Source organism: Mesoplodon densirostris, chromosome 11, assembly GCF_025265405.1.
Source record: "Mesoplodon densirostris isolate mMesDen1 chromosome 11, mMesDen1 primary haplotype, whole genome shotgun sequence".
Taxonomy (NCBI): Eukaryota; Metazoa; Chordata; class Mammalia; order Artiodactyla; family Ziphiidae; genus Mesoplodon; species Mesoplodon densirostris.
In genome coordinates this window covers 31,886,584-31,898,977 of record NC_082671.1, presented here as the reverse complement: position 1 = coordinate 31,898,977, position 12,394 = coordinate 31,886,584, and the positions used below count along the sequence as shown (strand labels likewise).

Sequence of the window (12,394 nt, the reverse complement as noted above, 5' to 3'; positions counted from 1 at the left end):
TGATATCACTCTTATCTATAAGGAACACTCATTTGTGAGAATGTAATACTTTCTTATTTTCTCCACTGCAACATCTATAATATGTCTTGGTATGTTATCTTTGTTTTAATAAAAGTTATTTCCTTCTTTCCCATAAAACATTACATAAAATAAGTATAATCTGTTATATGTCTTAACTGTAGATCTTATTCTAGTATCCATTTAGACCTCTACTCTCATTTCCCTGTTCTTGCACAGAATAACTTCTGATCATGTTACTTTTCTCATACCCAACCTTATTCATTAAAAGTGGAGGCAGGGCTTCCCTGGTGGCGCAGTGGTTGAGAGTTCGCCTGCCGATGCAGGGGACACGGGTTCGTGCCCTGGTCCAGGAGGATCCCACATGCCGCGGAACGGCTGGGCCCGTGAGCCATGGCTGTTGGGCCTGCGTGTCCGGAGCCTGTGCTCCACAACAGGAGAGGCCACAACAGTGAGAGGCCCACATACCGCAAAAAAAAAAAAAAAAAAATGGAGGCAAACATCTGACTCTTTCATAGAAATACCTCCTTGGATAGTCATATCTGAGCATCACATATATAATAATACATATATCCCTTTATTATAAATTACTTATATTTCTCCTTTATCATACAGTTAGGGCAGTACATTATGTTGATTTTTTTTCTTTAAAATGATGTGTGTAAATGGCTATATTTTTTATGAATTTTATCTTAATATAATGGATGAAGCATTACAAAATATTTGGTATTAAAGGGAGACTTGGGTCCAATAGGGTTGAGAACCACAGTGCTAGAGGTAAAATGCTGAACAAGACAGGCCTGGTCCTACCACTGTGGAAAGTGACTCAAATGTTTTATGAAGTCCAAAAGTCATTGGAAGAAAGAAATAACTGATTATATTGTAGCATGGTGAGAAAGATAATATACAAGTAATATTCATCTGGGGCCCTGATCATATAAGGAGGGTAAGAAAGGATCTGGAAAAGAAGAGAATGATAAGAGTAATCCAGTCCTAGAAGACAGGAAATGAAGATAGCAACAGCCCTCCTTGGTGAGGACTGTTTTATATCAGAAATCTTGTTACTGTGAGCTCTGGAAGATCACTAAAATTTAAGATGATTATCCCTGTAAATATTGGCCTTCATAAAAGGTTACTGGCTTAGTATTGCAAAATACCCAGTCCCATGGAATTCTGAACCAGGCTACCCGCAACAAAGGTTCATTTTCTTGTGTAGGCCATTCAGTCGAGGAATGGCTTATTCTCTTGCCACCAGCACCAGAACCAAAGCCACATGGAGGTGATGGATAAAACTAACCATAGGAAAGGCACAACTAAAATTCTCTCCTTCCCAGAAAAGAGCCTGGATAGCTACTTGATATCTAAACATAGGACAAGTAGGCAGAGGAAATACCTAAGGATCACGCCATTGTTACAGAGTCCTCTTTCAACGTATAATTTCCTCTCACCTGCTTCACAGTACCTGTACTTGACCTTATTTAGTCCTGTTGGCCAAAAAAAAAAAAAAAGATAACCAAAAAATTTCTTGTTAAAGTAGCTTGGGGACACTGTATGTAATTGTGAATATTTTACAGTTTTAAAGCTCCTCAGGGAAAGAAATTAAGAAAATATGAAGTCATCCTTTGCCTCTAGAGATAGTGTTTCATTTTCTTTTCTCACCCATATGTGAATGATAAAAATGAAGTTGTAAGTACCTAAACCCATATTCAGTTTGTGGTACATTCTGCTTGTATTTGCTGCATTGAATAAAGGATTATTTATAAAAGAAATCTGCAACCATGTTGTGAATGCTCCGTTTTAATTGCACTCCATAGTACTATAAATCCTTTAATTGTTTTTTGTTTCCCACTGGAATATCTTAAACAAAAACAGGATTTTCTAATTAACTCACTGAAGACCTATAAGGTTATAATGGAGATAATTTGCTCTTGTTTTGTCATTTGAAAGTAATTAAACAAAAGTTCTTTATTTAAGGAGAGATCAGGACTTAAGTGATTTTCTTTATTTATATTTTTGGTATTTAACTGGTAAAAGTGGTTGAAAATTAAATTGCTGGGAGGTAGCTCAGGGGTAGCTTTAAAAGGTATCATTAGTAAAGCTTGTTTAAGTTCCATTTTCTGAAGGTAGATATATAGAACTACTGAGAAACTTTGCAACTATTCAATGAAGAAAAGCCATTTAAATATCTCTTATCCTCTACTCCAGTTTTCCAATATTCTAGAAAGACCACGTTATAAGAGTTTCACTGTCCGGTTAGCAAAGCATAGGAGGACAGTTCTGTACACACTTTGAGCCAGTAATATATTACCTATAAAGTTTACACATCAATTAAGCCTATTATCTGTATCATCACTTAAATTTATCACACAATTAGCGAGTGGCTTTGAAAACATTTCTGTCAAGTTAAAATTATATCATATATTAAAACTGCTTGGAAAGGTATAAAATAACATATAAACGTAAACTTTTAATATTTAGGTAAATTATGCAAAATACGGCATTCAAGCTACAATTTTCCCAATTACCTAACCGGTAATTGAAGTGTGAACTCTCTCTAAATCTTGACTTTTTTCATAAGGAACCAATATATTTTGAGACTGTTGATTTATGAAATGTTAATTGAATTCAAGTTTAAAATAATGAAATTACTTGTTTAAAACTGTTGGATTACAAGTGACAGAATTATGATCCTTAGAAAACAGAATCTCAGCCATAGTGAGAAAAGCATAAACTTTATGCTCTCCAAATATTTTACACGTCTTATTTGATATGAGCTCATATTTGCATATACGAAAGTATAATAAATGCCTTCATATTGTAATCCGGAAACAACTCACCAATCAGATGGTATTATTCTATTCCCATCACACAGATAAAAGTCCAACGGTCAAGAAGGGTAAATGGTTTGCTTGCCAAGACTCAAAACTTAGACCTTATCTCCAATCTCGATGTAGCCTCAAGTTCAGGTGAAAATACTCTTAGAAATACTTAGCAGAGCATAGGGTGGTTCTCAGTGTGTGGTGCCTTGCCCAGCAGCACCAAGATCACCTGAGAGTTTGTTAAAAATGCAAATTCTCTGGCCCATACCCAGATCTACTGAACCAGGAACTTTGAGGGTGGAACACAGAAAACAGTGTTCTAACAAGCCTTCCAGTGAATTCTGATGACACCTAAAGTTTGAGAACCACTGGCATAGAGGGGTTTTTTTTGGCCAATTTTATTTTCTCATTAATTAAAATGTCACTATATCATTAGTTTTGAGAAGAGGACTTATCAATTTATACAGAAAGGGCCAACCTTTATTGAACGCTTACCAGGCAGCAGGTATTGTTCTATGTACTTTCACTCATTAGATCATCACAATAAGCCCTGGGGGTGGATATTATTACTGATCACTGAGATGTGGCAAGATTGAATGATTTCCCTGAGGCCACGGGGCTACTGGCAGGGAAGAGGTAGTCAGATCCGAGAACCCATGCTCTTAATCATACTGTGAAAGGCGTACAACCTGAGAATTTGTACAATTATTCCTCAAGAGAATGCTGCAAGGGACAATGGAAAGTACATCAAGCTTTGGAGTCAGACATACCTGGCGTTGAATCCCAGGTAGTCATCTAATGAAAAGAGACTTCAGTTGTGGAGATGAGAGAACCAGGCAAATAGTTTCTGAAAATCCAAGTATAAATTTGTGACCTAATAAGTAGAAATATTTATTTAAAATGTCTTTTAAAAATGCTTTCCTAAAATAGTTTCCTGCCTCTGGCTTACATAGACCATGAAATGGTGGCGGGGGGTTGGGCGGAATGGCTGCGAAATTATTGTGCTATAAACATTTATGAATGAGGTAGCAAAATATAAGAAATCTAGTGGGAATTTTTCCATACTATTTCCCACTAGCAATGATATATTTTATTTCACTGTTGCCAGGTGTCTCCATTCTGTAGTCCCCATGTTCTGATCAGAACTGTTGAACCTAGGTGAGCAAAAGTGCAATTGTTCACAAGAAGCATTAATTTATATCAAAATATGATCATGCACAAGAAGGGAGAAGATCTTTAATATCCTCCTACTCTTATCCTTCTTTCCATTTTGTCTAATCTAATTGTCATCACAGTGATCCTTTTAAAACATAAATAAGATCACATCATTCCCCCCACCACTTAAACCCTTCAACAAGAGTTTATCACCACATTTAAAATAAAGCCTGCAAGTCCTTCATGAGATGTCCTTAGGTTGTCTCCCAATCTCTTGCTCTCAGTTACTCCTCCTCAGTCACAATGACCCTTTGCTCCTCCTTTAACAAGTCAAGCAAGCTCCGGCCTCAGGGCCTTTGCACTTGCTCTTCCCTCTTCCTCAGTAACTTTCCAGATGTTCCCATGTTTTGTTCCATGACGCCATTCTGATCTCTACTCAAATATCACCTCCTAAGAGAGATCTTCTCTGACCACCTTTAGAATCAAATTCTCACCCCTTGTTACCATCTATCCCAAATCCATGTTTTGTTTTCTGTTCATAGTACCTATCACTTGTCTCAAGTTATATACTCATTTGTTAATTTTAAATTATGTCACTCTTCACAGGCCAAGGTTGTGCCTGATGCTCAGCTGTTTCCCTGACACCTAGAACAGTGCCTGACACTGCTATGCCAGTTATTGTTAATTATTGCTGTCTTTAATGGTTTTTTTTCATTTGTTTCAATGTGCAGTATGCTGCAGAATAATCACCTAAGACAGGTACCCACAGAAGCTCTACAGAATTTGCGAAGCCTTCAATCACTGTAAGTATAGTTGAAATTCCAACATGCTATCAGGATCAGTTTGGGAAGGAGCATTGAAATGTCCAAATGACCATTTTAGTAAGTTCCTTGGGTGGGGACCAAACCTAAATAAGTTGCCAGTGAGAGTTTCCATTAGAGCAACAATTCTTTGCATCCTCATTAAACAATATGTATGAGAGAGACCAGTGTTGGGGTTTGAGGTTTCAGGGCAGAGACTTAATCAGAAAACATGCAATGAAAAGCCTCTTGTATATGTTGGTAACACAGGACAAAAATCCAGGATCTTGTCCTATACAGTACAGTCCCTATACAGTATTTTAGCTCCTGAATTCAAATCAGGAATAATACTTTCTCCTTTTATCTAGAAAAAAAGTGTCAAAATCTAGACCTCTTGGCATCTTCAGTTTCTTCTGTTTTTAGATTATCTGAGCTGCCCTGTAATGCAATTTTGCTGAGTCAAATAAAGGCTTAATTTTTTGAGTTCTGTATGCATACCAGGGGTCCTCAATTCAGGAAGCTAAGATCTAATGGTATCTCTTAAAGTCATACTGGGCAGGTCTACTAACCAGGAGCTTCCTCACCACCACACACAGACATACAAACATATTCACAAACAGTCCCACAGATATACACACACATACCTCAGATTCACACACCACACACAGACACACAAACACACACAGCAGTGGTGTTGGTGTTCCTTACTCTAAATCCACAACTTTTCCATTAGGAGGTTCCACCCTCCTCTGATTTAAAACCTCTGAATGAATAAAAATTAGTTATTCCTCACACAAAGAACTTTCTCACCAGCTAGATGTTTTGGAGCTTGGGTTGTAAGCTGTGGTTCACAGTGATTATTTGGCAGCACTATGCCATGAGTTCTTGATCAGTATCTGCATCTCATCAGAATGTATAAGTGTATTGGAAATGTTGCATGATTTCCAATATCCACATGTGTGATATATGTTTTCATCTTACTTACACTGGAGGTCCTCATCTGTCAAACAAAATACTGGTTTCTGGTCTAGAATGATGAGGGAGATAAATGCATTAAAAAGGCAAATAAATATTGCAGACTCGAGTTGAACATCATTGTAAAGAATACATCGGTTAACAATTACACATAGTTCGCTTAATGTCTTTTACTGAGGTGATACAAGAGAAGGAGGAACGTGAGATCTGGAGATGCTACTTTCTTCCTTTGATCTTTTTTCTTCTTTTTAATGAAAGCAAATCTGTGCTTGAGACCATTTTAAGCTTTTTATTCCAGTCGAACAAAGTGACTTCCTAGGTTCTCACCAGCCTAGAGATAAACAAGCCCACAAGAGCCCCTTTGTGGCAGGGGATGGGTCTGCTGCCTTTTCAGGAGCTCTGTAATGACATCACAGTATCACTCCCCCTTTGCGGAACAAGCCTTTTCCTGAAGGAAAGAACCAGCCAGAGCAGCAAAACACCCTGGAGGTGGGTTATCTGTGTCAGGGCACGGGGTCTAATGGCTGAATTGAAAAACGAGATAACAGCAGTGGCCAATAGGATCTTTAAACAGCTGTGAGGCAGGCGGAAGATAGAAGGATAAGAGTTTGTAACCAAAAGCCACTATCAGCTGAAAGAAGATCACAAACAGAACACCCACAGAAGTGAACCCTTTGAGAAAGCGAAAACCATGAATCTTTTGTTCGCTCGAACTGGGTGGTGCCTCTCTGATCAACGTGTTCAGATTTAGTTTCTTACCGTCTAGATATTTATTGCTCACCAGGTGTCTCTTGCATTTGGTGTCTGGTTCACAAAAACAATGACTTTGGAAACCTTATAAATATTTGTTCCCTGTGAAAAAGCCAAGGGTTAACTTTCTAGCAGGATGCTATCGCATCCAAACGGAGGCATCGAGATAGATCTTCAGCCCCCAGTGCACACTGGATTGTATCGGCCAGTTATGTAATGTTTGTCCGGGGTCCCTTTGCCCAGAGCACGGCAGACCATGTGAGATGATGAATGTTGGCAGTGTGTGCAGCTATGACACTTTGTCTCACTTACATTTTTTGTGCTACTTTGATACAAGCATTAAGATATGACTCAAAAAAACACATGCTTAACCACCAACCACACAGAAACTGTATTCTACCAACCAAAGGAGTCCCCTACCCACTCTGGTGGTTTGGGCTACTGTGAGCCCTTTTAAAGTTTTACTGTTGTCCCAGATGCAAGTTGTTTAATAGTATTTCTCCCGCCTCCTTCAAGCAGTTCCAAAAATAAAAACAGATTTGAGTCTAATGGTCATTGCAAACGTGCATTCCTTATCCATTGTCCATTCATTTTGCATGCATACTTCAGCCTCTGTGCTACTTTCATATCAATACAAATAACAAAGAGGGTGAAACCTGTCGCATCCATGACACCTGGGAGGCTTCCGTTCAGCTACCTATCCAGCTCGTCTTGGACTACAGTCAACCCTTAGACCTCCACTTAGCCCTTTTTTTAATGGTTCCTCTTTTCTCTTTCTTGAATTCACTCTATTTTTCTCCACTTTATTCTTTTCCTTGTATTATTCATTCACTCTCTAAGAAGCACTCTGCATTCCCCAGGGGCTGGGAGTGCATCACCCATATGCATTCCTGGCTTTGCAACTTCTAAAGGGGGGCTTCTCAATTCCGGCTGCAAAGAATAATCATCTGGAGAGTCCGGAAGCCTAGGCTGCACCCCAGACCAATGAAAATCAGAACCTCTGAGTAGGAGACCCAAACATCAGGGTTTTCTAACGGTTTAATGATATAGGTAAGTGCTTCTTAAATGAAGATTGGGAAAATGAGTGTCCTAAGATGATTTGTAAATAGCCTCCTGAACTCTTCAAACTTGAAATAATAACAAAGTCCATATTTTGCATTCTAGTGTAAACTAATATGAAATAAAAGTAATGGGCCTTTTATTCAAAAAGTTGCCTTGTTTGTGCTTAATTGAAATAGCTCACATCTACCTATTAGTTCTACTGACAATCTGGGGCAGATAAAGTTAGGAGGCCACATGCTATATTATCCTGCTATTCGAATGTGTCCATGGACCGGCAACATCAGCACCTCCCGAGACATGCAGAACATTGGGCCCCATCTCTGTGTAGCTTGATCAAAAGCTTCATTTTAACAAAATCCTCAGGGGATATATATACATGGTGCATTTGAGAATTAAAATTTTTAGTGTCTATGACGTGAACAAAGCAGTCTACAAACCAAAAATGGTTGAGAACTACTGAAATAGATCATGGGTATACTTTGCCCCACCCATACAGACTGGGCTTCATTGAATAAACTTTAAGAAACTTGATTTATATTGAAGTTGGGAACCTTGCTCTGAGTAAGAAACAAATTGTACTTATATTTCAAGGGATGTAATTTTCATTGATTCCATGTAAACAACAAATATTTTGCTTTGTTCATAATGAAAACACATAGGTACATTTGTGTTCTTTGAACTCTCTGCTGATGCTTACAAACTGCTCAGCTAAAGAATAAGAGGGCTTGTCCATGTGCCAGAGCCCAGTAGCCCAGAGCCTGCCCCTGTACAATATGTACGTTAGGTTTCTGACAAGGCAATGACAGCCGAGACACCAGTTGGCCTTTTGTAATGTAATCAAATATAACTTAATTTCCTTTCTGCTTTTTGGAAAGGAATAGGAAATGTAATCAGAATTCACAGTGAATTGGATTTCACCAAAAAACTTTTGGCATTATAGTCATTTGAGGACTAGGATCAGATTACAGTGATTTGATGGAAACTCAAAACTTAACCCTCCCATAACCTCACACCTTTGTATTAATAGTTAAGAAATCGATCTATGAAAAAAAATCGTTGCTTCACTTGTTGATTGTCATTAATGATGTTCAAGCACCTCACTGTCATTAGTGGAAGTTCAAGGTGATCAAAGAGAATGACACATTCATGTTTGTCCAGTTAACCAGGATATTACTTAATACATGTTGATTTTCATGCCAAGTCTGCACTAGCGAAACTAATTGTGGAAAATGCACAATCACAAAAATAATGAGTTGGTAAACAGAAAATGAAGGGAGAATTAGACATGTCTTTAGCATTGTTTCTATTCTCCAATGAGCTAATAATCTACTTTAGAGTCAAGACATTATTTTAAAAGCCGAGAAGAATATATAACTCCTGCCTGGAATAAGATCTGCCTGAGCATCTTATTGTGACATCAGCTTAAGGGCTACAGACACCCCCCTCCTTGGACCCGGTGAAATGTCAATAACTTCACCTCAACTCTTCATAGTAGGGTTTTGCTACTAATAATCCAAAAAGAGAATAAGCAGGAAGAGGAAGTGAGGAGGAATCGCAGTGCCGAGCAGAAAGTAAGGCAAGCCTGGAACCAGCAGCAGTTCTCCACTGCTAATGTCCAGGAGCCTATTGGGTTTCAGACCCAGGCTAAAGAGTGGGAAGGAAGTAACAGAAGACAAGGAGCAGAAGAAAAGAAAGCAAAGGGAGGTAACCGAGAGGATAAGATTAAAAGATCAAGAGGGCTAAAAAAAACAAAGCAATGGTTTTAGTATTAGTGACATTATTCCTTCCGCTAAAATAGTGTCCAGAAAGAGAAATTTTAAGTTTACATAACAAAAATACACCATGATCTTGGTGTATTTTGTTTTTCACAGAAGTGCCATCATATTAGGTACGCCTAGGGATAGAGGAGCACTGAGAAGTTCTAGAGGCCAAGGCTTTTGTCTGTTGCACTCTTCGGAGTTCATTTCACACACCATGTGGAAACCAGCACGCAGTGAATTGTTCTGAAGAGGAGTTTTGCCTTGTCCCCCTCCCCCCATTTAAACATTAGGAGAAAGTTATTTTCAAAGGTGAAGGAGCCCTTTTTCCACAAGAAGAGAGAGATCAAATTGGAGCACAGTCTTCAGAATCCAATGAAAAAGAAATGTGAAGACTTTAAGCAAGACCCAGGCATGAAATATTGTGACATCAGGTTATCTGCCCGTGCTATGATAAATCACAGACATGACAGTCATATCAGATAGACAAAAGAGAACATGGATGTTATAGAATGAGAAGTAAGATGAACTTTTTTTAGTCTTGTACTGTGAAATAAAGGTTAACTTTGGAAAGTAGGTTGAACTCGGGAGAAGCTAAAAGAATGACGGCTATGGGAAGGCACACTGTGAACGGGGCAAAGTGTTTCCCCCTCTTCAGGAGAGATGGGGTCTTGATGACTTGTGAAAAGGCACATAAAGAAGCAGTAAAGAGGCTTCCCTGGTGGTGGAGTGGTTGAGAATCTGCCTGCCAACGCAGGGGACACGGGTTCGATCCCTGGTCCAGGAAGATCCCACATGCTGCGGAGCCGCTAAGCCCGTGCACCACAACTACTGAAGCCCGTGCACCACACCTACTGAAGCCCGCGCACCTAGATCCCCTGCTCAGCAACTAGAGAAAGCCCGCACGCAGCAACAAAGGCCCAACACAGCCAAAAATAAATAAATAAAATAAATAAATTTATTTTAAAAAAAGAAGCAGCAAAGTATAGGAACAGGACAAGGACAAAATCAAAAACACCCACAGTTATAAAAGCAGGAGCCGTCAATATTTATTAAAACTCGTACCTGCATCACCCTCGAAGAAACCTCATGAGGTGGGAGCCAAGATTATCCCTTCCTTAGTGATGAGGAAGGAGAAAACTCAGAAAGGTTAATTGACCTTCTCAAGGTCATTTGGCTTTAATAGAGTCAGGCTAGAGGTAAGTCTGGGATAAAAATTCTGGTCTTTCTGGCTCCAAAATCTGCCAATTTTACCACTACGCTATTGTGCTTCCCTGAGCAAATCCACTACAGAGAACGGGCACGCAACAGAACGCACTAATGTGAGGGGAAGGAACCTGACAGAAACAAATAGTACCTCTAGGTATATGGTTATGGAGGTTTACAAAAAGGAGGAAAAGCAGTAATGCTTCAGGACAGAAATAAATAAATTGAGGAAGGGAAGAGAACAATATTCATTCATGTGTGGACCAGTCAGACTTTTTTACTGTTTCCCTATGCATTTGGTTGTCTATTCCCTCATTACCTGGGAGATGGAATTTGTCTCCACTTTCCTGATGAGGAAACTATAGGTGAGAAAAGGGTATCTTGTTCATATTGCAAAGGTAAGAGTTGATTAGACAAAGAGAAGAGGGAAGAACTTTCCAGACAAAGGGAACTACATGTGCAAAACCTTGTAGTGATGGTGCGGGGAGAGGGGAGCTGGTACATCAAGGATCAGAAACAAGATCAGTGTGGCCAAAGCAGGAAGCATGAGGCGGGAAAAGTATAAGAGCCTAGTGAGGCGGGTGGGGTCCAGACCCCTTGAAAGCTCATTGGGACATGTCACAAATTCTAGTCTTTATTGTAAAAGCAGTGAGAATCCACTGGAAGATTGTGAATAGGAAAGGGCATGATTGGATCTGTGTTACTGAAATAGTCTAGGAGAGAAAGGAGAACTTTGTCAGGATGGGGGCAGTGGAGACAGAGAAAGGGAAATGGATTTGAGAAATTTTTAGATGAAATTAGCAGTATTTGGTAATGAATTGGCTACAAAGAATGAAGGAGAAAGAGGTGTGGAGGATGATTCCTAAGTTCCTGGTTTATATAATCACATATTTACTCAAGTCCATCACTGAGATAAGAAATGCTGGTAGAGCATGACATTTGGGGAGATAATGAGTGTGGTCTTGAACATTTTCAAAACCAAATGTCTTGTTTAAGGAAGAACAACTCAGTAGAGATGTCACATAGGCAGCTTGAAATCCAGATCTAGATCTCAAAGAAAACTGAAACTTAGGTTAGGTCCTTCTACCATGCATTTCCTGTTACCTAACACTTCATTGTAATGATTTGACAGACTACCCTTTAGAAAACATGCTCTATAAACCATGTCTGCCTGGTTTACTGCTAGATCTCCAGCACCAGGTACTGTACCTGCAAAGAAAGCACCCAAGAAATACCTGTTGAACTGAACCAAAGCATCAAACTCTAAATGATGTTCTAAACAGCTGCTCAAGATCAGCTAATCTCCCCCACTTTGACTGTAGCCTGCGTTCACTGATCTCCCTGGCTCCAAGCTCTTACCTCTGTACCCTGGTTTGTCCTCCCTGCCCTCCCTGAGCTGAGAGTTGGGTCCCAGTGTTTCCTTGAGGGATTTTGAAGTTGATCTGTCTACAAGATTTAGCTTTCCCATTGGCTTAGCTGAGGACTCCCCACTTCAAGAATAGGGTTGAGAGAGGAACCATAATATTGTCTCAGGTTGATGAGATTCAGATTAGGCAGGAGTGAGAGGATGTTCCTGAACACAAGGCTCAGAGGTACTGTGGGAAGAAGCTACAAAAGGGACTTGACTGGGACACAGAAATAAGAGAAAAGTTTAGCTAGATAAGGTGGATGAGCTTTGAATATAAGAATGGAAAATTTGGGTTTGAAAGGAATGGTAACATGGGAGAACTGTGGATTTCTAACGGGCGTGACATAGAGCCCAGTTGTAGGGAGACTCGTCTGGCAGCAGCCTGCAGGATTAATTGAAGAGATAAGAGATCAAAAGCAAAAGGACCAGCTAGAGGCTGTTGTA

General features: G+C 39.5%; 1 protein-coding gene across 3 annotated transcripts in view; it reads left to right on the top strand.

Annotated features, from left to right (window-relative positions):
- LGR5 (leucine rich repeat containing G protein-coupled receptor 5) overlaps positions 1 to 12,394 on the top strand; it is a 120,346-nt gene that overhangs the window by 76,068 nt on the left and 31,884 nt on the right. For all 3 annotated transcript variants that reach the window (XM_060112779.1, XM_060112778.1, XM_060112777.1), the window contains exon 4: positions 4,724 to 4,795. In XM_060112779.1, coding sequence (XP_059968762.1) covers positions 4,724 to 4,795 — 72 coding nt within the window. The remainder of the gene's footprint in view (positions 1 to 4,723; positions 4,796 to 12,394) is intronic.